The 26,997-nt window shown below is 40.4% G+C and overlaps 2 protein-coding genes across 5 annotated transcripts in view; both read right to left on the bottom strand.

Annotated features, from left to right (window-relative positions):
• GIGYF2 (GRB10 interacting GYF protein 2) overlaps positions 1-16,492 on the bottom strand; it is a 119,027-nt gene extending 102,535 nt beyond the window's left edge. For all 4 annotated transcript variants that reach the window (XM_019739766.2, XM_019739767.2, XM_019739768.2 and 1 more), the window contains exons 1-2: positions 16,387-16,492; positions 11,095-11,160 (exon numbers count right to left, since the gene is read on the bottom strand). The gene's annotated coding sequence lies outside the window, so the exon portion shown is untranslated. The remainder of the gene's footprint in view (positions 1-11,094; positions 11,161-16,386) is intronic.
• A 7,929-nt stretch (positions 16,493-24,421) lies between these two features.
• EFHD1 (EF-hand domain family member D1) overlaps positions 24,422-26,997 on the bottom strand; it is a 36,806-nt gene continuing 34,230 nt past the window's right edge. Inside the window, exon 4 of the mRNA XM_019739825.2 lies at positions 24,422-25,710. Within this exon, the coding sequence (XP_019595384.2) occupies positions 25,576-25,710 (135 nt within the window). The 3' untranslated portion in view covers positions 24,422-25,575. The remainder of the gene's footprint in view (positions 25,711-26,997) is intronic.

Raw genomic sequence — 26,997 nt, 5'->3', positions numbered from 1 at the left:
AACCAACTGTACTCTCAAAAATATGTCATAAAAGACAAAGAAAGGCTGAAGAATTATCTCAAATTAAGGGAGACTAAAGAGATATAAAAACTAAGGGCAAGGGTGATTCTTAATTTCATCCTGAACCAGCCAAAAATACGCTATAGGAAACATTAAAGAGACAATTGGAATAATTACTTGAACAGGAGTTATGGATTAGATAATAGTATTGTATCAATGTTAATGTTTATGATTCTGAAATTTTCACTGTGTTTATGTAGAATGTTCTTATTTTTAGAAAACATCACTGAAATGTTTAGGGGTTTCCAAAAGAGCATGAGGTCTGTAACGTATTCTCAAATGGAACAAAAAAATTATATAAAACTAAATTATATTTAAAAATATGTATATATGCATGCATATATATGGAGAAAGAAAACAAAAAAATGAATGATAAAGCAAATATATGAGAAAATGCTAGAAACTGGTGACCAAATTAGATGAATGGCATACAGAAAAATCTTAATTTTTTGCAATTTTTCTGTAAATTTGAAATTATTTCAAAATAAGTTTTAGAAAATTGTAGTATATTCATACAACAAAATACTCAGTAACAATAAAGGAAACAACCAACTACTGAAAATCGCAGCAATACTGCATGAATGCCACAAAAGAAGCCTGCCACCAAAGAATATGCACTGTCTGATCCCTGTTATATGATGTTCAATAGGTAAAATAATCAATGGTCAGAGAGGTCAGAAAATTGCTCACCACAGAAGTGGGACTAACGACCGGGAAGTTGAAGAGGAAACCTTTTGGGGTGCTGGAAATGCTCACTGTGTTGATCTACAGACATATGTAAAATTTTTTCCAACTATACATTTCGGATTTGTGTACATATTGACTACATTTTATATACCTCAATTTTAAAAAGGTTAAAATAAATCATAAATGGTTTAGCTGGAAAAAAAAACAGTACAATTAAAAATATTTTAGTGGACAGGAAGGAAACTATTTTAAATGCAAGTCTTATGATAACAAAAAAATTCCCTATTTAAATTTCTGTCATTGAAAAAACTTACACCATGTTAAAATTATCCAAAAATCTGTCCGCTCTTTAAGACCATAAACAAGTCTACATTCAAATCAAGGCAAAACTCAGTTGCTAGGCTAAAATATGTAGGTCTCAAAATTCATTTTTTTCCAAACTTCAGAAAAAACCTAAGTAAAATAAAAAGGAAAAGGCCAAACATGAGGGGGTAATGATATACACATCACTTATAATTGTAAAAGGCTGGAAGCAATCTTGTAAAAGCAGCATAGTCATTCAACCGACTACAGTGTACAATGACATTTGCACAAGAGTATAATTATACGTATGTTGTAAAAAGACAGAGAACATAGAAACAAAGAAATATGAGGTGAGAGTAATGATTTTTTTCCCTCTATTTTCATAATTTGCACTATTCTTCATTTTTTTTTATAACAAAATATATTGTAAGTCCCACAAAAGTGTTTGCCTGGACTGTTTAAAATACTTTTACAACCCCAACATAAACGTCATAGAAAGTTAATATTCTTTTGAACATTAACTCAGTTTAAAAAACAATTTTAAGGTACAAAAATAAAAGGGAACTCTTCTCCCACCTATTATAGCAGAAAGCACTTTTTCCTTCTGTATTCATCTGATGTGACAATGCCAGATCTCTTCATTGTTAAACATGAGAACATTTTTGAGTAATTTTTAAAATATGATCCGTTAACATATTCACTGATGACAAAATTTCATGAAGCAAAATTAGGCTTCAATTTTTCACTTTATTACTAAACATTTAACCTATGGAATTCAGAACTTTTTTCCCCCAGAAAGTCATCAAAAGTCAAAAAAATTGTCTACCTCTATCTGGACCACACATTATACATAAAACCTTAGAAAATACTATTTATTTCTATGTTAATTATTCTTTTTATGTCCTATCTTCAAAAAACATATACTCAGCTGACTTTTCATCATAAAAGGAATTTAAATTCCTAAGTTACAGTGCTGTGATAAATACTGCAATCCCCCACAATCTGAATCACTACCCATGCCATGAAACTAAGGTCAGCTTTATTCCTAAGAGACCCAAACCAAAAACAACCCAAATATTCATCCACAAATGAACAAATACTGTAACAGCCATATCTTGGAATATTCTCGGCAATAAAAAACTAATCACTGATACCTATAGCCACTTGGATGAATCACTAAGAAAAACAAGCCAGACCCAAAAACAATACATAGTGAATAATTCCCTTTATATAAAATTCTAGAAGAGGCAAAACTATAGTCACAGAAAATAGATTAGTGTTGGGGGAGGGGCAATGACTGCAAAGAAGCAGGAGGAAATTGGGAGGGGGATGAAAATGTTACATATCTTAATTATGGTGATGGTTATACAAGTATATACATTTGTCAAAACTCATAAAACATACATTTAATATGAGCGTACTTAAAATGAAGGCTTTTATTGTGTGCTAATTATACTTCAAAAAAGTTGATTTTAAAAACGACTAAGCTTACTAAAAGTAGACTGACCACCACCCTCAAAAAGCAATGCATTCCATTTTATATTTTTTAGGTTAAACCCCATTCTTTAAATCTATTAAAAGAGATGGTAAATAAAGTTTTGGATAAAATTTAAAAGTGAGGAACACTGTCTAGAACTGTGTTGTCTTATATAGTACCTGCGAGTCACATGTGGCTATATCAAGGTAAATTAATTAAAATTAACTAAATTTTAAAATTCAGCTGGGCCCCAAAGGACACCTATTACACAAGGCCACTCTACTAAGACCGGTAGGCATAACAGCCCTACCTGATATAAAACAAACACAGGGAGGAAACCAAAATGGGGAGATAAAGAAACATGTCCCAAATAAAAGAACAGAACAAACCTCCGGAAAAAGAACTAAACAAAATGGAAACAAGCAACCTACCAGATGCAGAGTTCAAAACACTGGTTATAATGATGCTCAGTGATCTCAGGGAGAACTTCAACAAAGAGGAGGAAACAAAAATGGAGAGAGAGAGGGCTGGCCTAGTGGCCCAGGTGGTTGGAGTGCCAGGATCCTAACACTGATGTCACCGGTTCGATTCCCACATAGGCCAGTGAGCTGCACCCTCTACAGCTAAGACTGTGAACAACAGCTCTCCCTGGAGCTGGGCTGCTGTCAGCAGGCGGAGATCGGCGTGAACTGCTGCGGGCTGCTGTGCTGCCATGAGCAGCCGGTGGCCATCATGAGTGGCCGGCACTGCCATGAGCTGCTGTGAGCGGCCGACCGATGACCAGCGACCGAATTCTTCAGGCAGGGAGAGCGCAAGGCTCATAACACCAGCATGGGCTAGGGAGCTGTGTCCTACACAACTAGACTGAGAAACAACAGCTTGAACCAGAGTGGGGGGAGGAGACAGAAGGGGGGGGAGAAATTGAGAGAGAAAACGTAAAAAAGAACCAATTAGAATAAAGAATACAATAACTGAAATGAAGAATATATTACAGGGAATCAATAGCAGATTAGATGAAGCAGAGGATCAAATCAGCAATTTAGAAGATAAGGTAACAGAAAACACCCAAACAGAACAGCAAAAAGAAAAAGAATCCAAAAAACTGAGGACAGTTTAAGGAGCAAGCCTCTGGGATAACATCAAACGTACCAAACAACATTTGCATTATAGGGGTACCAGAAGGACAAGAGAAAGAAATTGAGAACCAACCTATTTGAAGAAATAATGGAAAATTTCCCTAACTGGCGAAGGAAATGGATATTCAAGCCCAGGAAGCACAGAGAGAAAGTCAGAAACAAGATGAACCCAAAGAGGCCCACACCAAGACACATCATAATTAAAATGCCAAAGGAAGACAAAGAAAAAGTCTTAAAAGCAGCAAGAGAAAAGCAGTTACCTACCTACAAGGGAGCCCCCATAAGACTGGCGGCTGATTTCTCAACAGAAACTTTGCAGGCAAGAAGCAATTGGCACAAAATATTCAAAGTGATGATGAGCAAGGACCTACAACCAAGATTAGTCTATCCAGAAAGGCTGTCATTTAGAATCGAAGGACAGAGAAAGGGAAGAAAAAGCTAAAGGAGTTCATCACCACCAAACCAGTATTGCAAGGAATCTTAGGACTTCTTTAAGATGGAAAAGAAAAAAAAGAAAAAATATGAGTAATAAAATGGCAATAACTACATATCTATCAACAATTACTTTAAATGTAAACAGATTAAATGCTCCAATCAAAAGATGTAGAATGTGTGAGTGGATATGAAAAAAACACCAATACATATGCTGCCTACAAGAGACTCACTTCAGATCAAAAGACACAGATTGAAAGTAAAGGGATAGAAAAAGCTATTTCACGAAAAACGGGAACAAAAAACAAAATCTGGGGTAGCAATACTTACACCAGTCAAAATAGACTTTAAAATAAAGGCTACAACAAGAGACAAAGGACCAATAATCCCACTTCTGGGTATTAATCCGAAGAAACCCAAGCGCTACTTCAAGGGAACGTGTTCATCCATACATTCATCGCAGTATTATTTACAATAGCCAAGATATGAAGGCAACCTGGGTGTCCCTGAAAGGATAAATGGATAAAGAAGTGGTATATATATACAACAGAATATTACTCAGCCATTAGAAAGAATGAAATCTTGCCATCTGTGACAACATGAATGGACCTAGAGAGTACTGTGCTGTGTAATATGTCAGACAGTGAAAGATAAACCTATGATTTCACTTATAAGTGGAATCTAAAGAAATAAATAGAAACAAATAGATACAGAAAACATTCTGATGGCTGCCAGATTGGGGGGGTGGTTGAGGGTGGGTGCAAAAGGGGAAGGGATTAAGAAGTACACATTAGTGGTTACACAGTAGTCATGGGAATGGAGGGTACAGCACAAGGAATATAGTCAATAATATTGTAATAACTATGCATGGTGTTAGATGGGTACTAGATCTATCGGGGTGATAGATGGGAGGGGGGTTGGGGACAGGGTGAAAAAGGTGAAGGGATGAAGAAATACAAATTGGAATTAACAAAATAGTCAATGGGATGTAAAGTACAGGGACTACAATCAATATTATGGTGACAACTATGTATAGTGTCAGGTGGGTACTAGACTAGTCGGGGAATCTTCTTAAATTATATAAATGTCTAACCATTACGTAACCACTACACCTGATGTAATGTACAGCATAGGGAATATAGTCAACAATATTGTGGAAAAAAATAAAATAAAATCTAGTTCCTCAGGGGAAGGAGGAAGAATAACTTTACCAGGGACGAAGCTGACAAGTTATCAAACTCCACATTAACAATGACACATCATGTTGACCATTTGTGCTCTTGATATGATGAAAATGGCACTTTACCTCTGTGGTCTTCCTCACAAAAGCCCATAACCTCAATCTTATCAGGAGAAAAATATCAGAGAAATTCAACTAGAGAGCCATTCTACAAAATAACTTAACTAGTAGTCCTCGAAATGGTCAAGACTGTTAAAAACGGAAGTCTAAGAAAACTGTCACAGCCAAGAGAAGCCTATGGATACCTGACTAAATGTTATGTGCAATCCTCAATGGGCTCCTGGAACAGAAAAACACAATAGGCAAAACTAAGGGAATCTGAATAAACTGGGGACTTTACTTAATAATAATGTGTAGATATTGATTCATTAATTATAACAAATGTACCATAATAACAGTATTGTGATATGTATGTGGGAGCTCTCTACTTACATACTATGTTCTCAATTTCTCTGTAAATCTAAAATTGTTTTTAAAAATACAGCCTACTATAAAAATAGTGGAATTTAAGTTGTAATAAAAAAGTAACATTTCCATCAGAGCGGAAAGTTCTGTTAATAATGCTACTTTAGAAGACTATTTTTACAGGACTATTATGAAGGCTGTCTTATAACTACTCACACTTTATGGACAAATCTGTTTCTACCCAGCACTAAAAACCCTCAATGTTTATTCCAGTTTCTATTAAAAAACAATTACTTTATTTTTTTAAATGCTTAAAAAAAAAAAAAAAGTCAATGCAACATATACATATAAACTAACATTGAAAACTGCTCCACTCCCCAGAGCAGCAATTCTCAAAGTAAGTCTTCCAGTCTTCTGAAACTCTTTCAAGGTATCCATGATGCCAAAACGATTTTCATAATAATACTATCACTTGCATTTTTCACTACGTGGCACTGCACTGATCATGAAAAGCAGTGATGAGTAAAATTGCTGGTACCTCAGCATCATCCAAATAATGGCACCAAACTGTACTAGCAGTCACTGTATTCTTCACCACCATGTGCCACACACTCGGAACAGAGAAAACGCCAGTTTTACTTAAGAATGCCCTTGACAAAGCAGTAAAAACTACTGATTTTATTAACTTTGATCCCTGTGTAAACATCATTTTAATATTCTACGTGATGAAATGGGAAGCATGCATGAAGCACTTCTGCTGCATACAGAAGTCTCAAAGAAAGGCACTTACGCAACTATTCTGAGTATTCTGAGCTGCAAGATCAACTACCTGCCTTTGCCTTTTTTTTTTTTTTTTCCCATGGAACATCATTTTGACTTGAAAGAATAGTTGACACACAAATATGGTTATCCAGACCTGGGTATTTAGTACAATAGTTTTTCAAAAATGAATGAAGTGAGACTGTCACTTCAAGGAAAACAATGGACAATACTTGTTGCCAATTATAAAATTTGAGCTTTCAGGCAAATACTAGAACTTTGGAAAACTTCTATTCACCAATATGAGCTTGATGGGTTTTCCAGTACTTAAACTTTTCCAATATTTAAAGCCTTTTTTGATTGGTGTTGATATTAATGAATGTGATTTTTTGATACTGTGTAATATAAAATATCCATTAAATGTACAAGACCAAGGGATTTTAATGTATCAGATTACAAAAGGTGCACTAATATAATTCAGATTTCATGTTGCAACTAACCTTTAAAAACTATTACTTGTTTAATTTTAGTGTAATATCAAAGAATATCTGCAAATATCTGAAAAAGCCCTTAAGATATTCCTCCCTTTTCTAATTACATACATATCTTTGTGAGGATGAATTTCCTTCATATACTTCAACCAAAGTAATAATAACAGATTGAATACAGAAGCAGGTAAGAGAATTCAGCTGCCTTTTATAAAGCAAGACATAAAAGCAATTTGCAAAAAGGTGAAACAATACCCCTCTTCTCACCAAATTTTTGAGAAATGTTTTAGAAAATGGACGTTTTTCCTTAAAAACACAGAGGGTACCAAAAAATATATATATGCACATTTTAAGAAGGAAAAAGCCATATTAAAATTGTAATACTCAATATATACCAATAACAAAAGATGAATACAAGTCATGTGTATATATTTTGGCACCCCCAGTATTTATGTCAACATGAGATTGCTTATTATTTTAAAGCAAATTAATAAATCATTTTCAATTTCTCAATATGATAGGTGTAACTAAAATACAGATAGATGTAACTAAAAACCAAAGATCTTAGGGTCCTCTACATTTTATGAGGGTAAAGGAGTCCTAAGATCAAACAGTTGAGAACATCTATCTCAAGGAAAGAGGAAAAAATGACAAACAAAAGAAATACATATATTAACTTAGAAGAAAGATACATACATACCCTGGAAGGCATACCAAGGGGCATAAAATACCAACTACAACAAGAACACCAAGATCCAAAATGTTACACTTTTTTTTTTTTTAAGTATCTAGGGCTTTAAAAATATACCTTTGCCAAGGACAGAGAGAGAGACTTTGCACATTCTGAATTTACTTATGAGTTTTTGGTTGCCTGTGCCACTAGGCTGTAAGCCCCATGAAGACAGAACCTTGTATGTTTTGCTCATCACTGTGGATAGCCCAGCACCTGGCACAAAGTAGGTATTCAAATACTTGTTGGATTGAAAATAAAACAAAGACTTACAAACAGAACCCACTGATGTCTCTATTCAAATCATAAATAGGAAATTTTACACTCAAAATTTACCTATTTACGTACCGTGTTTCCCCGAAAATAAGACCTAGGCAGACAATCAGCTCTAATGTGTCTTTTGTATTGTATTGTATTGTATTGTATTGTATTGTATTGTATTGTATTGTATTATATTATATTATATTATGTTATACCCGGTCTTACAGTAAAATAAGACCAGGTCTTATATTAATTTTTGCTCCAAAAGACGCATTAGAGCTGATTGTCTGGCTAGGTCTTATTTTCGGGGAAACACGGTAGTCATAACAATCATAAAAGCCACTCATTGAGAGCCTATTTACTGTATGTCAGGCATTGTACTGGGCATTTTAGATTTTTAATTTCCACGACCACCATCGGATATGCTTTACAGGTAAGGAAAATAAGGCTCCAAGCGGTTAACTTATTTATCTAAAGTTACAGGTAATAAGCAACAGAAAATTACACCCACATTTCTCTGTTTAAAACGCCACAAGCTTTTCTCTACATACTGATTAGTGCTCAGTAGTGTCTGGTTACCTTTTCTCCCACACTTGCTTGCAGTTTTCAGAGGAATTCATTTTGCGGAAGTCCCTTTTCTCTTTTTCCCAATCTCCCACACTCTGTTCCACTATCCTCCAACTTCCACCCCTCTGTATCACTCAATTAGACAAAACAGTAAGCCCTTCGCTTAGGGAAGAGTACATCTTCTCGTAACATACTATCAGAAACTTCATTAACAGTGATGGAAGCAAATAAAAGACTAAAGGAGAGTATCCGATTCCAGAACATGAATTAAAGCTCTCTGACCCACTGATCTTGCAGAATGGCTTCACATTCTTTACTCAACTGGCCATGCTTTGGGCAACACGACCTCAATTCCCAAGGGGCTGAGAGCCCCTGGATGTGGCAATGTCTTCATGGCCTGAGCCATGATTTACCATTTAGAAAGTACCAAGACCGTATCTCTGCCAATTCCTTGCCAGTCTCTGCAACCATAGAACCAATACTGAAGAGACCAGAGCTCCCAACACTTCCTGCAGCGCTAGGACAACTTGAATAAAAGGAGCTTTGTTCCCAAAGAACATACTGGTCACAATACCACTATAAGAAGTGCTACTACTGTTACTATCATTCTCCCCACTGATTCTGAACAGTATCTAAATGTTTCTCTTTTTTGCCCCCTTTTGGTGAAAGGAGAACAAAATTAGCAACCATGAACTATTCTGCAAAAATTACAATGCCCTAAATATTACCATGTCATCTGATCTTACCACAAGCCAATGTTTTCCAGATAGGGATCCCCAGAGCTTGTGAAAGTTTTACATAGATTGTGGAAATCTCTTTAAACTTTACAAAGTCCTGAATAAATTTTACCTCAACACCCAGATTAAAGAAAACATACAACATAAGAAAGGACTCTTCTACCTTAAAAATGAATTCATCTGCAATCTATTTGCTAAAGAAACCGTGGCTGAAAAAAGGGTATCACAAACAGTTACATTTGTGGCCTGTCATTCGATATATAACTCTATAATAGCTCACTTTTATCAGTAATCCCTAGGCTTTGCATCAAAAATCTTGATATACTAATATACTAACATAAGATTTAACTAATAAAAAAAGTTACTTAAGCAATTGTCACCAAATACATACACTCTACAAACAAACATAAACAGGACTTCAAAATGTCCATTAAAAAAGTTTGCTCTGACTCTGGGTGGTGAACACACAATGGGATTTATAGATGATGTAATACAGAATTGTACACCTGAACTCTGTGTAATCTTACTAACAATTGTCACCCCAATAAATTTAAAAAACAAAAAAAAAAGTTTGCTTCTGTATCACCTAATAATTCTAGAATACAAAAACATATTAGTACAAGTTTATATTGTCTCACTGATCCTTTACTGACACTGCTACCATTCAAATAATGTGAATATAGACTCACATACAGAAGTCTCACGCTTCAAAATTCTCTTTGGCTTCCTAACACTCAAGTGTCGCTTAGTGCTGTAAAAGTACCCAGAAATTAAAATTTATAAAAGCAATCAATGAAAAACAAATAACCATTTATTTTTTCCACTAACCCTCCCATTTCCTTATGTTCTTTTGCTAAACCTTTACCCCAGCTGCTCATCTGAACCCCCCAAATCAAGAAATTTTGTTAAAACACTGCACTAGGAAGTTCCAACAAGGATACTTGGTGAGACCTACTGGGCCTCATTTACCAAAACATATGCATATATTTTTAACTCTTCAGGACACAAATTGAAACAGCTGAGCTATATACAAGAAATTTTTCTAGGGAAGAAAAAACATCTAGAAGCTTCTGTGGGACTCTGACTAGAATAGCCAACACACCACCTCTTCTGAGACCTTCCCCCTCTCTTAGGAGTAGGATCCTTCAACTAACAAGTGTGCCTTTCTAGATCCCAACTTCATGACCATACTAAAGGGTACAATGATGGAGAACTGGACCAAGTTCAACCAATCAAATTTTCCCTCCCAGGAATTTGAAATGTGGACACTGAGCTAGTAACCAGTTAGCTAGTGGCACTAGAACCTGAGTTCATATGTGGCTACAGGAATGAAGTGGCAATTTCCTCCGATGTGTTTGTTAAAGCACAGAAGGTCAGACTGTGGAAAGACAACTAAAACAGGATAAAAAGAGACAAGAAAGGACATGACTAGCCAGAGGGGAGAAAAGTGCTATCTGGACAACTTTGGCTTCTGAATGCTTCCCAGTTTCTAATTCGCGTCCTTCATGAAGCCAACTGCTCTTGGGTTAAGATATGTCCTTACCTCTACCCCCCAAAGCATTCCTTTCCCTGTTTCATGCCATCAAAAAAATCTTTACAACAGTTTAAGACACAAATTTATAACAGGAGCAATGCAGTAAAGGTATGATTATTCTGATGATTCATAAGAGCTCTGAGCAGCACCTGGGAAATTGTTTCCATTCACTGTCTATAAGTTCAGATGAAATAACAGGACAAAAATAACCAAAACCTTAAAAGTAAAAATCATCTGTTTGCGTACGCCGTCACTTTGTACTCCCCTTCAACACTCACCTGTTCAAAAGTTCTTCTGCTTCACAGCAGGAGGTTTGAGCAGACTTTGTTCAGGTCCTTTTAACACTGTAAATAATAAAAGTATTACAGTAAATGACCCAACAATCTCCTAGGAAACTTGAAAAACATAATTTTTATCATGAATATGTTTTACAGGAAATAGAGTCCAAACCTGGTTAAAATATTAGAATTACCTGGTGTGCTTACAAACCAGATTCCCTGTCCTAACATCTAGAGAGTCTCTCTCAGTAGCTGAGTGGGACTGAAGAAAAATGTATTTTAACAAAAGTTCTAAGTGATTCTGATGAAGCTGACAAATAAGCACCACTACAAGGTTTCAGGAAAGTGATTTGGAGTTTTCATTCAAAACCACATCATAGGAATTTAGGTTTAACTTTTTAAACATATCTAATAGAAAAATGACAGCCAGCAACATAGCAATACAATAATATGTACTCTATGCAAATAATCAAGGAGGCCCCAGGAAGTCTGATCACTGCCAAATCTCCAAAGAGCAAAGCTCCAGGTGTGCTGTCAATTGCAAAATCACAACCTTCTTTTAATACTGTTGAGACAGTATCTTAAAAATCCACAAGATGGTGGTATTTCAAGTGACATGGAATGGACTGAACCCCAACAGCTTCAAGTGTTTCTTAGCTATAATCAAATGCTTTGAATGCTGCTTCTAAAGAGTCAAAATACAGTAATTAAAAATTATAAAGTTGACAATTTTACTAACAGCAAGAAAGCAACTTGAGAAAGCCACTTCTGCCTTTGATTTAATTTTGAGAAAAAAAAAAGCTGTTATAATGTCCAAAAGGTCATCCAACTTTACCCACCGCTCTCTACTTTTTATAAAGGCAGACATAATAAATAGAGGGGAGAACTAAGTAATAAAACAAACTCTCCTCTGGTTCCAACTCGAGAACAAGCTCTAGGGTATCTCCTTTTGTAAATATAAATTAAGTTCAAGGGAAGGCCGGATGGCTCAGTTGGTTAGAGCGCGAGCTTTTAAGAGGGTTGCCAGTTCGATTCCCACATGAGCCAGTGAGCTGTCCTCCACAACTAGATTGTAGACAACGAGAGGCCGGTGGAGTCGCCGGATGGCTCAGTTGGTTAGAGCACGAGCTCTCAACAACAAAGTTGCAGGTTCAATTCTCGCATGAGATGGTGTACCCCCGCAAGTAGACTGAAAACGGCGACTGGACTCGAAGCTGAGCTGCGCCCTCCACAACTAGATTGAAGGACAATGACTTGACTTGGAGCCGATGGGTCTGGAAAAAGCACACTGTTCCCCAATATTCCCCAATAAAAATTAAAAAAAAGAAAATCTTGCTTTAAAAAAAAATAAAGTTGAAGTTCAATGAAACTCTGTAATTGACAAGAAAATATGAAATTGTGGTCCTTACTCAATTACTTAAAGTAGGGAAGGTTGTAATACTTTGAAAATATTTTTATAAAATTAATTTTGGCCACTTAAGGGAACATCCTTTGATTTTCAAACCTCTCCGCTCTTCTCCTTCAACCTTACACAAAATTATGGACAATTCAACAAAGGTATCATTTTGTATTCCTGTATAACTAATTTAGTATATTTATCAGTCATCTGAGAGCATATAAAAATAAAAAAATTCTCATCTGGTCAAGATAAATTAGGATTCTAAGTATAAGTAAGCTTGCCTATGAAGTAAAAATCTATTTATATTTTTAAAGCTATGTAATTCTTCAGCATTAAAAATGAACGGAAATCCTACAACTTTATCACCATAAAATCCTAATGGGGGGGTCAAGAGGGGGGAAAAAAGCCTGGATTCAGAGCTTTATAATGATGACCAAATGATAAGGCAATTCAAATTGTTGAAGAAAAATGGACATTTAACCTGCCTCTAAGATACCTGGATTAACACCAACATTGGCTATAGATTCCACCTAATGAGACTGGTCCCACTATAATCTATAAGAAATAGAATAAAACAGAAAGTACTGAAAATTTACTCAGCCAGGGCTAATGGAGTCAGTCTCTGAAAAAAGGCACAGAGATCCTTTAGGAGGGCAAAGGTAAAGGGACAGTAATAATCTTTTCACCCAAAAAGATTCTCCTAGATTGCAATCACTATCAATAGTGTTATCTTCCAGTGTGAAGGTCAACAAAAAGAGAATAGACATATGGAGTAGTAAAATGCAGAGTCATGGGAACATATGAGCTGGTAAGACATCAAAGACACTATCATTTGAAAATGTCACTTCAAAAATTCCACAAAGGAACAGGAGGGAGAAAGGTGATTCATTTAAAACACTACCCTCCCTACTATCATCACTGTATCTTTTAGCAGAGGAGTACACTCACACCCCGAGGTTGTAATTCCTATGTTCTCATGCTTTTCAGGCAACCATATGACAAATTATTTTTCATACATGCAACTCACAAGCAAAAGCATTTCAAAAGCAAAATATTAAATTCCTATGGTAAATTAACATGAAAGAGGACATTCATGAAAGCTCAGTAATAAGAATATGGAGATAAGCTGGAAGGAAATCAGAAAAAAATGTTCTTTCAATGAGAAAGTCTACTGAGTATCGAATTAATTGGAGAACTAGTCTGAAAGGTAAAAGTGGAGGAATGAAAAACTCAGCACAAAAAGTTCTACACATGTACCGTTTCCCCGAAAATAAGACCTAGCCGGACAGTCAGCTCTAGTGTGTCTTTTGGAGCAAAAATTAATATAAGACCCGGTATTATATTATACCCGGTCTTATATTATAGTAAAATAAGACCGGGTCTTATATTAATTTTTATTCCAAAAGACACATTAGAGCTGACTGTCCAACTAAGTCTTAGTTTGGGGGAAACAGGGTAAAATGCTATAAGACATATACATATTAGTGGAAGAGTTCCTGAGGAATTTAAAACGAGGCTGGACAGCACAGAAATAATTAAAAGGAATTCTTTACTAACCACATTAAGGACAACGTGTTAAAACATTGATTTCATTTTTCTTCCAGGTTATATCCCTTAATGACCTGTGTCTAAACTTCAAAGGAAAATCATTTGCCTATATTTTCAAATATTCTGTGGTATCTCAAAGATCCCCTTCTTAGACAGCAATCCTTTTTTTAAGATCCCTTTAGGCAGTTGACCATCAATTTCATGTGAAAACTATTTCATGACAATTTCCTGATAGATGTTCTATGAGCATCTTGAATTTTTCCAAATTGGGGGTGTGTGTGTGTGTGGGGGGGGGGGTCATGTGGCGGGAGGGGGTGGGGCACACTGGCCCAAATTTCCAGAATCTGATATCTGATTCCCCTAAGAGTCACAGAGATGTGGGAAGAGATTCCAGGACACTGAATAAACCCCTCTCATCTTAGTACCAATGAACTGGGTACACATTTCCCACCACCCTACCTCTCACTGTGCCTCTCTGGCTAGGCTAGTCCACTCCGCAGCCACACCAGATCTGCTCCCACTTCAATTTCTGCCTCAGGGTTTTTGCCCTCACTTCTGTGGCCTGGAGCATTCCTCCTCCACAGAACTACCGGAATAGTTCCTTTACCTGTATCAGGTCTTTTCTCAAATATTAGCTTTTCCATGAGGCCTTCCCAGGGCACTCTACTTAAAATTAACCCCTCCCCCAACTCCCTAGTATCCCATCTCCCTGTCTCATGTTTTTCCACATCACTTACCACTAACTATATATTTTACCTAAGTATTTATTTATCTGTCTAGAAATGAGCTCCATGGAGACAGGAATTTTTGGTCTGTTTTGCTCCCAGCAACCAACAGTGCAGCCGGGTCTCAATGTTTGTCAAATAAATGAATGATAGCACATGGTCCCTTCTCCCTCCTCAGTCTCAAAAATTCTAAAATGTTTCATCAAGTATAGAAAAGGTGTGAAGCCCTTGCTTTTCTAGTGTATCACTACCATCACCAGTGTATTCCTCAGTGTTAAATATCAAAGGAAGCACTGTGTGACATTTTTCCAGATACGTGCCACTTAAAATTTTTTTTCTAGTGTCCTCAACTGATGTCAACATCTGATGTAACAGAAAAGTACACATTCCAGTTTGAGCACTCTGAAAGCTGCTACACTAATGAGTGAAACACATAAAAACATCAATGAATGACAGAATGCATTTATGTTCTAACCAAAATGGGCAAACTCTGTAAAGCCAGAGCTGTCAATTATTAGAATGATGAGAGTTAATGTACAGATACGATGACAAGAAAAAAATGTGTTTAATCTAGGAGTCTAAAAAAGAAATACTACGTAAATAAAGATTATCTTCCCTGCACCAACACTGGGCATCAAAACTGCTAATAATCCAAGGTATGCAACATGGGTAAGAAGTTGTTCACAAGTTCTGGCCCCTTCCTCAATTTCCTGCAAGTTAAATTGGAACACTTACCTTTCTCACAGAAAGGTGTGCTTAAGTGCTTTGACTTTCAAGGAAAGGAAGAACTAAAAAAAACAAACGGTGCTAGATAAATGCAACACAATATTATTGCTTCCCAATCACGGGCACACAAGCTGCTTCACTCTCATGCCCTTCTCTGGTCGCCTGATTTGTGCTTCAGCCACACACTGGAGTATTCAGAATGCTGACAATTAAGGCTAATGCCCACTTGAACCTGATGTGATCATTCGGGGACCAAAAACGCCACAGGCTCTACTTTCCCAACCTCTGTCCCAGGTCCCGATCCTGGCTACACCTTGCCTCAGGCCTGGCCCAGACCCCGTCCCCTCGCCACGGAAGGAGCCTTCCAAGCGCACACGCTCGGGGAGGAGGAGAAGGGCGCACCTCCCACAGGCCAGGTGTGGAGCGGCGGGCTGGCCGCGGCAGCTGTTACCCCGGGCAGCCCGAGGCCAGGAGGGCGGCTGGCCCCGAGGGGCAGGTAGCGGAAGGCGAGCCCTCTGGCCCTGAGCAAGCCGGCCTGACACTGCCCGCCTCACCAACATCTTCCCTTTCTCGGCTCCCCACCGCGATGCCAACGGGCCCCGGAGGAGGGGGCACGTCGGCTCCGAGGACGAGATGCGCCCGGGACCGGCGTGCCCCCCGCCGGGGAGCAGGCTCTCTCCGGCCCCGCACCTGACCTGTCCCCTCGCCTGACGCCCCAGCCGGCCGCGGCCGCTGCCGGGGCGGCCTGTGGGTGTCCATGCGGCTGGGCAAGGTCCGCCGGAGCGGCGGGGACGCGAGCGCGGGCGGCAGGCCTCGGCGGCCCGAGGCGTGGGGCGGCGGAGCCAGGGCGCGGAGCAGAGCCGGGCAGGGGAGCGAGACGGAGTCGCTGGTTACCTGCGGTCCGGGACAGGGAGTCTCTCAGAACCCAAGTCAGTCCTCAGCCTCAACAACACAAGATGGCCGACACGTCGCCACGCACGTCACGTGACAGCGCGCTCGCTCCGCCACGCCCCCTGCTCCGCCCCCGCTTCGCCTCGCCTCGCCTCCCTCCCGACTCATCCAACCTCCCACAACATCCTTCCTTTCCGCTGCCTCCCGCCCTTCTTCCCCGACACTCCCCTGCCGGAGCCCCGGATGTCGAACTGGAGGAGGCGGGGCAGCGCCTGGACGCAGTCGCCTGCGGGTTGCTGGGCCGGGGCTCCCTACCTGCCCTTGGGTTGAGTAGAGTTGGTGTCCAGCTTTGGACCCGCGCCTGGCACCCTGTGACTCACCGGCCTGTGCGCCCAATCCAGAACCTGTCTGCAGTTCAAAAAGTTCTGCATCACTTATGAGTCGATATTCCAAACTAGAACTTTTCCACAGATTTTCATCCAGCATTTTCCTGCCCGCTTGCCATCATAGAGAAAATGGGGAAGCGAGAAAAGCCAAAATTCAAAGCATCTTAACGGTTCTGGTAAAACTGGAAATTCATTCTAGAGTCTTGGAATGTGACAGCTGGAAAGGACTTTGGAGCTCTGACCCCTTCTTATTGCATCCAGGGTTATGATCCTTTTGCATTAAAATCTCCCATTTGGCCGTTCCCAGCTAAAATACAGGATGCCCAGCGATATTGGAAACACATTTACACTAAAGAAGTATTTATTGTTTTTCTGAAATTCATATTTAATTTGGCGTCCCGTATTTTTATTTGTCACATCTGGCAACTCTGCCCTTCTCAGGTCATCCCATTCTTTCCTTGTGCCTACAGCCCCTTCCCTTTTTAGAAGATCCTTCCCATCAGCTTTTTAAAATACTAAAAAGGTTCTTCTGTCTTGAAAGTTAGTGTTAAAAACGCCAATTCCTCCTCCAAACACTTCCCTACCTCTGTGTTCCCTTTCAAAGCCAAACTGCACCCCCCCCCCCAAAAAAAAAAAAAAGTTGTTTGTAAGCACTTTTCCAATTTCCACACCCTGCAAGCAATCATCAACCATTCCATTGTGGTCTGTATCCTGACCCATCCACCTACTGCTTGCTCTAAGGACACCTCCACCGACAGGTTGATAATGAGTTCTCCAGTCCTCATCCTGACTTAGTGCTTTATCAGTCTTTTTTTGTTGTTGTTTTTGTTTTTTTGTTTTTGTTTTTTAAAAGATTTTTTATTGGGGGAGGGGAACAGGACTTTATTGGGGAACAATGTGTACTACCAGGACTTTTTTCCAAGTCAAGTTGTTGTCCTTTCAACCTTAGTTGTAGAGGGCACAGCTCAGCTCCAGGTCCAGTTGCCAGTTGCTACTTGCAGGGGGCGGAGCCCACCATCCCTTGCGGGACTCCAGGAGTTGAACTGGCAACCTTGTGGTTGAGAGCCCACTGGCCCATGTGGGAATCGAACCGGCAGTCTTCGGAGTTAGGAGCATGGAGCGCTAACCACCTGAGCCACCGGGCCAGCCGGTTTTGTTTTTGTTTTTAAGGAAGGTGCAGCTCACAGTGGCCCATGCCGGCACCGAACCGGCAACCTTGGTGTTATCAGCAACACGCTCTAACCAACTGAGCTAACTGGGCACCCCACTTCTTCCTGCGTCTTTAATGAGACTGATCACTCCCGGCTTTCTGAAATACTTTCTTCCCTTGACCTTTATACTGCTGCTCTAAATATGGTCAATGGTCCAGCAGCAGCAGCATCACTTAGAAGCTTGTTAGAAATGCAGACTCTCAAACGAACCTTTCACAGTCCCATTCTGCTGAACTCAGGATCCTCTATCATCCATATTGCTCCCCCTCTTTTCCCCCTGAACTTAATGCTCCAGATAAACTCACATTTCAGGGTCCTTAAATATGCCAGTGTGTTTTAGCCTTTGCACATGCTGTTTTCTCTTGTTACAATGCCATTGTCAACACTTACCCCACTTCTCACCAACCCACAAAATGCCTGCTCATCTTTAAAAGTCAAAATCATGTTACCGCCTATGTGAAGCCTTCTTTAATCCCCTCCCTTAGACCAAAGAACTTATCTCTTGAATTGTTATTTTTAAGGAAAAAAAGAAGTAATTCTAATACTTGTTATATTATTAAGCACTTGCAATTTCTCTTATAATCCTGGTGCACTAAGAGCACTAAGAAAGTCAACCAGACACCTGAGAGAGTACTTACCTTCTCCAAATCTCAGCCACGACTTCCTAGCCCAGGCTGACTGATTTCGGAGCCCATGTCCCTAACCAACTTGTCCTGCCACCTCTCTGAAGTAATTATATATGTGTATATACATATATTTGTGTGTGTGTATATATATATATATATATATATATATATATATATATATATATATTAGGTTGATGCAAAAGTAATTGCTGTTTAAGAGGTTAAAAATAAATGCAAAAATCGCAATTACTTTTGCACCAACCTAATACATATATTTATGGTGTATATAAACATATATACCATAAATATATACATAAATATATGTATAAAGGTATAATTTCCTTTATACAATGAAATTTAGCATTTTTAGTGTGCAGTTCTACAACTTTTTTGGGAGGGAGGGGAACAAGACTTTATTGGGAAACAGTGTGTACTTTCGGGACTTTTCCAAGTCAACTTGTTGTCCTTTGAATCTTAGTTGTGGAGGGTGCAGCTCAGCTCCAGGTCCAGTTGCCATTGCTAGTTGCAGGGGGCGCAGCCCACCATCCCTTGGGGGAGTCCAACCAGCAACCTTGTGGTTGAGAGCCCGCAATCCAACCAACTGGGTCATCTGGGAGCTCAGCTGCAGCTCAGCTCAAGGTGCCATGTTCAATCTTAGTTGTGGGGGGCAGAACCCGCCATCCCTTGTGGGATTCGAACTGGCAGCCTTATGGTTGAGAGTCCACGCTCCAACCAACTGAGCCATCTGGCCACCCGGAGCTGAGCGGCAGCTCATTGACTTCATTCTAGTTGTGGAGGGCACAGCTCGCTGGCCCATGTGGGAATCGAACAGGCATCCCCGTTGCCCAGAGCTTGCGCTCTAACCAACTGAGCTACCCGTCCGCCCCAGTTCTGCAACTTTTGACAAACATATACAGGTGTGTGTAACAACCAATAAAAACAAGGTACAGAATAGTCCCATTACCCACAAATGTTCCCCCAATGATCCTCTTGTAGTCAGCAATAACCCCCACTCCCAGCCTCTGAAACCACTGTTCTGTTTTCTGTCCTTTAGTTTTACCTTCTGATGTCATATAAACAAAGCCATAGAGTATGGTTTTGAGACTGGCTTATTTCACTTAGCAATGCATTTGAGAGTCAGTCGTACTCTTGCATATTTATTGCTAAGTAGTATTTCCTGGGATGTATGCACTATATTTGTTTATCCATTCCCCAGTTGAGGAACATTTGGGTTGTTTCCAGTTTAGGAAGATTATTAATAAGGCTGCTATAAATATTCACATGCAGGTATTGGTATGAACATTGGTTTTTATTTCACTCCAGTAAATACCTAGGAATGGGATTGCTTGTTTAACTTTATCAGAAACTGCCAAACTATTTTTCAGAGTGCCTTAGCCATATTTTTAGCCCTAAACTATAAGTTCCCAGAGAGAAGAACTGAATCTAAGGGATGATGATGATGATTAAAGGTGATAACATCCCAAGCTTTTACCCGTTACACATGCTGCATTATTCGACTTTGCATCCTCAGCTGCTGGCATTGTCTTGGCACACAGTACACCCTCAATAAATACCTATAGAATCAAATAAATCCTTGATTATCTACTCCTCAGGAAGGGTGTTTTCCTCTTTCCTTTTAATTCGCCGTCTCTCCAAGGTTTCATTAAACAGTGGTTTTTAAAATTATAACAGTAGATTGATGCCTGCCCTAGTCAGAGATGATAATAAAGTTTCAGCTTTGTGTCATTGATGGAAACACAGATGTGGAAAATGAGACTTTATCAGGGAGAGAGGGGAGCAAGGAGTTTAACCTGAAATAAGTTTAATTTGTAGTAAACACAGGTGATCAACCACGAGAGGTGGTATTTTTCTAAAGATGGCAGCAACAATCTCTTCCATCCAACATACTCCTCTAGAACCTTGGCATTACCCTGTCTAGAGGTAGAGTCTACTTCCCCTCCCCTCTGGCCCTTATAACCGATAGAACGCGGTGGCAGTAAACGAGGTGACTTTCAATGCTAGATCATAAAGGTGACAGAGCTTCCTCCTTGTTTGCTCAGTCTCTTCTGAAGCAAGAGCTGCCATATAGCAAATCTAAACACCCTGATGCTGCCATTCTGTGAGGAAGCCCAGACGACAGGGAGAGGCCCATGTAGTTGTCCCTGTCAACAGTCCTAACTGAAGTCCCAGCATCAACAACCAGACACGTGAGTGGAAAAGGTCACCAGATGATTCCAGCCCCTGCTGTCAGTCACGCCAGGCGTCCAAGCCCACAACATTCCGAAGCAGGGACAAGCATCCTCACTGTGCCTTGTGTGAATTCCTGATCCACCAAGTCTATGAGCATAATAAAACGGTTGTTTCAAGCTACTCCATTTTGGGGGTAATTTGTTACACAGCAATAGTGACTGCAACATCACCATTATGGATCTTACTGTGTTCTTCTAATAAGATATGCTGGCCTCCTAACCTCAGGACGTACCCCAGAATGTGACCTTATTTGGAGAGAGGGTCTTTAAGAGGTAATCAAGCTACCATGAGGTCATTAGGGTAGGCTGTAATTCAGTACGACTGGTGTCCTTATAAAAAAGGGGAATTTGGACCCACAGGGAAAACTCCATGTGAAGAGGGAGGCAGAGAATCAGGTGACACTTCTGCACGCCAAGGAAAGCCAAAGATGGCCAGCAAACTACAGAGGCTAAGACAGAGGCTGGAACAGATTCTCCCTCCAAAGGAATCAACCCTGCCCATGCCTTGATCTCTGGCTTCTATTCTCCAGAACTGTGAGGCAATAAATTTCAGTTAGGAATACTTTGTTACAGAAGCCCTGGCAAATTACTACAATCATCTAAAGGTCTGAAGAGGCCATTTGAAATGAAGGAGATTAGAGGGGTTCAGAGCTACAGATCTGAGAGTCATAGAGAGGAGATCTCTGAAATCATGGGGAATCACCCATCACCAGCAACTGCTGAGAAGAAAAGTATGACGAAGGAAGGCTCTTGGGAGGAAAGGCATAGCTGGTGGACAGAAAAGTTACGGGTAGGACCAGATTAGAAGCAGGAGCCAGTCTCAGAACAGAAGGAGGAAAATATTGATTGGCGATGTCAAATCTGCAGCATTATCAAGGAGTCTGGGACTGGCGAGAAGGCCATGGAATTAATGACTGGAAGTGTCTATGGGGCAGGGAGAACAGAGGGTTAGGGGGAAATGAGTGATAAGGAAGGATGCAGAAATTTGAAAGTGAATGAAAAAGTAGGACAGATTTGTTAGTGGAGAAGCCAGCGCCACTCAGATTGGTACCCTAACTAAGAGAGAGGACTGATGTGTCCTGAGCACTAAATATATGCCAGGCATGGAATCTGCCAGGTAGGCAATCATCATCTGCATTGGACAGGTGAGAAAACTGAGGCTTACTGAGGCTAAGTTAACTAGCCTAATATCTGACTCCACATCCCATTACATCATACAGCCTCAGGGCAGAGGCAGAAGTGATTTGTTTGTTTTCCCTATTGCTCAGTCAAGGGAGGGCCTCTCGGAGTGGACTCATCACTTTTCCGGAGAGAATGAGGTCCCCACAATCTCTGCCGTCCTCACTTGCAGAGCTGTCCCCTCAGGCTAGGCTCCCATCTAAGTCAGGGTGCTTAGAAGGTCGCTCAGTCAGTGGTAGTGGTCTTCCCTTGCCTGTCTCTGTCAGCTCCAACAAACCTGGGATGTCCTTGTGAAACAAACATGCAAGGGATCCCTGCCACATGCAGGACAGTGTGCTAGTCCTACAGCAGTGGGTTAGGCAGAGTACATGCCCTTGAAAAAGTTCATAGTCCAAAAGAGGAGGAAGACAAGTAAGAAGAAGGATGCTACATAATGCCGTAAGGAGTACAGCAGGAAAAAACTCGGGATAAAATGGGAACCCAGAGAAAGGGCATCTCTAGTCTGGGAGGATCAAGAAAGCTTCCTGAAGATAATTGCTGAGCTGAGTCATAAACAAGGAGAAGTAGATTGCCAGTAGGGTAAGGGAGAGAGGGAGTGCCAGGCAGAAGAAGCACCAAGTGCAAAAGCCTGGAGGAGCAGCACCTTCTAGGAACTGCTTGGTATTGCGTATACTTGGCGTGTACAGTTTGGAAGGAGATAGGGCAGGAGAGGTGAGTAGAGACCAGATCCTGAAAGTAGGAAGCCAAAAACGTAAGAGAGATGTTAGGAACAGTTTGCAATGTATAAGGACTCTTCTCGCTGCTGGGTAGACAATCAAGACAGAATGAGGACGAGGAAACCAGTTAGGAGGGCACTGTAGAGACCCAGGAAAGAACCAATGAAAGTCATGGCCGTGGAGATGGGAGGATGGGAACTGTAGGTGAACTGTAGGTGACAGGCATGAAAGGAGCAACGTCTGCAGGACTTTGTGCAAAGATGGGGCAAAGAAGTCCTGTCCCTGGTTTTTGTAGTTACATGGTCCAATATTTGTCCTTTGTTGTCTTAAGTCCTTTGTGTTACATTTTCTATCATTGCAATCAAGTTTTTGGCTCTTGCATGGGCCTAATTGTGCAGAGAGGCAAATGGATGTTTGAGGTAATTACACTGTTGTCTCCATTTCTTCCTTCTTTTTTCTACTAATAGACTTTATGTTTTAGGGCAATTTTAAGTTTATAAAAAAACTTAACAGAAAGTACAGTTCCCATAAACTTCTCTCCCCCTCCCCTTCCAATTTCCTTTATTATTAACATCTTGCATTAGTGTGTGGTACACTTGTTACAATTGATGTGCCCATATTGATACCTTATTAACTGATGTCCATAGTTGACATTAGGGCCCATTCTTTGTGTTGTATGTCCCATGGGTTTTGACAAGTGTATAATGAATGTATCTACCATTACAGTATCCTACAGGGTAACAGTTTCATTACCTAAAAATCCTCTGTGCATCACCTATTTATCCCCCCTCCTTACCCCCAACCCCTGACGACCACTGATCCTTTTACTGTCCTCATAGTTTGGCCTTTTCCAGAATATCATGTAGCTGGAATCACACAGTATGTATATAACCTTCCCAGATTGGCTTCTTTCCCTTAGCCATATATATTTACATTTCCTCCATCTTTTTGTGACTTGATAGTTCATTTTTTATTGTTGAAAAATACTTCTTTTCATTGCTGAATTAAGATTCCATTGTGTGGATGTACCACAGTTTGTTTATCCATTCACCAAGTGAAGACTATCCTAGTTGCTTCCGAGTCTGGGCAGTTATGAATAAAGCCGCTATAAACATTCGTGTGCAGGATTTTGTGTGGATAAATGTTCTCAGCTCATTTGGATAAATACCAAGAAGCATGACTGCTAGATGGGACAGCAAGTGTCTCCATTCCTTTTTCATGTCCATTGCCTCTGGTGGAGAGGTTTGTGGAGGGTGACAATCTGACCTGGAAAAATGCCTGAGAATTGTAGGTCTTGGGTTTGTGCAGAAACAGAAACGATCCTCCCTGGGGAACTAAGTGCGTTCTCTTAGGACAGGGGTCCTCACCAGGTCCCCCAAATACCCTGGCATTATACATGGGAAGAAGGGTCATTGGCCAGCATCAGAGTTTCAAGGGTCTGGGAAGCAAAAGAAACTAAGGTACAGGTTTTCCCTGCAGCTGAAAGAATCCTCAGTGATGGGACAAGAAAGGGCACTGAGAACACCATAAGGGAAAACCAACTCTCGAGTTAACTTGGCTTCAGGGACTCAGTGTCCCAACAGGAGGCTGGGCTGGACGTGGCCCCTACAGAGAACACTCTTCTCTCTCCATCAATTCAAAGACGAGAAGCACCACAAGGTGACGGCAAAGTCTATTTGCACAGTTTTATTTAAAAAGAAACAGCTGTAAGGTAGTAACGCAGGTGTTTTCTTTATTGTAAAGACAGCAGTTACAAAAGAGAATAAATATGACATTAGGAATTATTTTTAAAAATACAACAAACCCCTGGTATTTGTGAGCAACTCCAAGAACTCACAACACATAAAAGTGATGCTGGGGGTAAGAACAGCTTCACCTCCTTGGAGCAGACGTTGGAAATTGACTATGGGATGAGGAGGGTTATGAGTTCTGGGATTTGAAAGGCTCCACATTTGTCACTTGGGAATGTCAGGGGTCTACTTGTAATACAACTTGCATCGAGTCAGAGTTAACAAGAATTCTTCTACTCAACATTACTTTGAATTATTTCATTATTACAGTTAAGTAGCACAGAAAAAGGCTGAAACGGAGAGACACAAATGGAGGAAAGATGAAGAGAGTGGATCTAGCGGGAATACTAGAGGGCAGGGAAAGGTGATAAAAAGAACGGAAGTTCTTGTCTTTTCATTATTTGGTCATCTCAGAGGCATGCCATGCCCCCTGTTAGAGAGGGGACTGGCATGGTCAGCCTGGTCTGCCTTAAGCCTTACCATCGTCAAAGGACAGAGGAAGATGCCAAAGCAACTGGTAGAATCAGGCTGAGGAGGACAAAAGCATAGCTGGATGGGAAACAAAGGGTGAGGGAACATGACAGGAAGAGGTGCAGAGAATTATCCAAGAAAACGGGCAACATTAACATCACGGCCCCCCAGGGACTATCTCCTCTGAGGACCACCAAAGAAAGAAGTATCTGTACAAATTACTTTCCACTCTTTGATGTGGAAGGGTACAGGGATGAGGAAAAGGGACAGGTTGCCAAGTAAAGGCACATTGTGGCTACAGAGAAGGGCAGAAGAAGGTGGGCAGGAGAGAGGCAAGGGGGCAGCTGGCCTATCCCAGGATGCTCCAGGTGAGCCTCTCAAGAGAGGCCCCCACCCTGGGATTAGAGGTGCCCCCTGCCACCCCTCTGAGGCTAAGGAGTTTGCATTGGGCAGTGGGTGTGGAGGCTGGTTGGGGTGAGGGGTCAGGAAGGGTGAGAATGCCCAGCCAGCTCTCCCTGGGGCATCTGTGAGGCACAGCTGTGGACATAGTTCAAGGTCAACCGACTACGCGCTAAAAGCTGCCTTGAGCTCCCGGAAGGCCGCCCTGCGGAGCCTCCTTTTCTCCTCCTCCCGCTTCCGCTCCTCTTGCTCGGCTCTCAGCTCAGCTTCAAACTTACTGGCAGCGGCCAAGGCTTGGACCTGCAGGAGAAACAGCAGAACACAGACCAACAGAATGAGAGAGGGGAGGAGAAACGTGGAGATGGAGCACCCGCCAAACAGAACTCAGTTGTTTCCTGCCATGTGACCTAGGAACCCGGCCTGCTGGGGGGGCAGGGCCCCCAGCAAATACTCCTTCCCAGTGGTCTTCCCAAGTTTGCCTTCTGCTCTCCAGGAAGCCATTACTTTACAGGCTGCCATGTTATACACGCTCCTATCTGCTGGGCCGTCTTCCCACTTCTCTTTTTTTTTTGGGATACTGTTTAATATCCTCACCTATCACCCACTTCTACTTGCTATCTTTGATTTCACAATAATATTGTTTAGTTCAGGAAAACAAAACAACCCCCCTGCTGGGATTTTGATTGGGATTGCATCAATCTGCCTGTGGCAAAGGAATTTCTGTACAATGTAAGTTTTCCCTGAATGCCTCAGTGTTTATTCAATACGGTTTTTATGTTACCTGCCAAATTTTGTTTTCTCTAAATAGAGCATTCTAAACTTACTTCCAAATATTACACGTTTTTGTTAGTAGTATGAATGGGAGTTGGCACCATTTTTTTTAAACCAAATTTATCTTGAATAATACCATAGCAGAGAAATTCATCTTAAAATCCTCTAGTCTTGAACTGATTTTTTTTCTCTCCGTGTCTCATCAATTTGGTAAAATTTGCAAACACAGTAGGTGTGTTCATTATTTTAATAAAGACTGCTAAATTACTCTCAAAACAACTGCTTCAATTTATACCCCCACCATCATGGAACAAAGTCTTGCCAGTGCTTATAATTAATCTTCTTCCTGTTTGCCAATCTGATAGTCAAAAAAATTGGCACCTTCTTTTATTTCCTCTTTGGTGAATTACCCACTTGTATCCTTTGCCCATGTTCTATTCAGTTTTTTTTTCTTTAATTTGCAGTACTTTACATAATTTAGGTATTAATCCAGTGTCATATATTTTTCAGTTACTTTCTCCCAGTTTTTTGCTTGTCTTTTAACTTCAAGGTATCTTAGTCATACAAATATTTTAAACTTTTGATGTAGTCGGTTTTTTCAGCCATTTCCTTTCTGGCTTTTGTGTTTTATGTCATATTTAAGAAGGTCTAAATCCATTTTCCTGTATTTTCTTCTAATACTTTTATGGTTTTATTTTCACATTCAGCTCTGAAGCCACCTACAATTTATTTTAGTGAGCAAATATAATGGAGGTCCTTTACTTCATTTTCCCACTGTGTTTCCCTGAAAGTAAGACCTAGCCAGAAAATCAGCTC

This window comes from Rhinolophus sinicus, linkage group LG01 (genome assembly GCF_036562045.2).
Source record: "Rhinolophus sinicus isolate RSC01 linkage group LG01, ASM3656204v1, whole genome shotgun sequence".
NCBI lineage: Eukaryota > Metazoa > Chordata > Mammalia > Chiroptera > Rhinolophidae > Rhinolophus > Rhinolophus sinicus.
The sequence above is the reverse complement of the archived record's forward strand: the minus strand, read 5'-3'. Positions and strand labels throughout refer to the sequence as shown.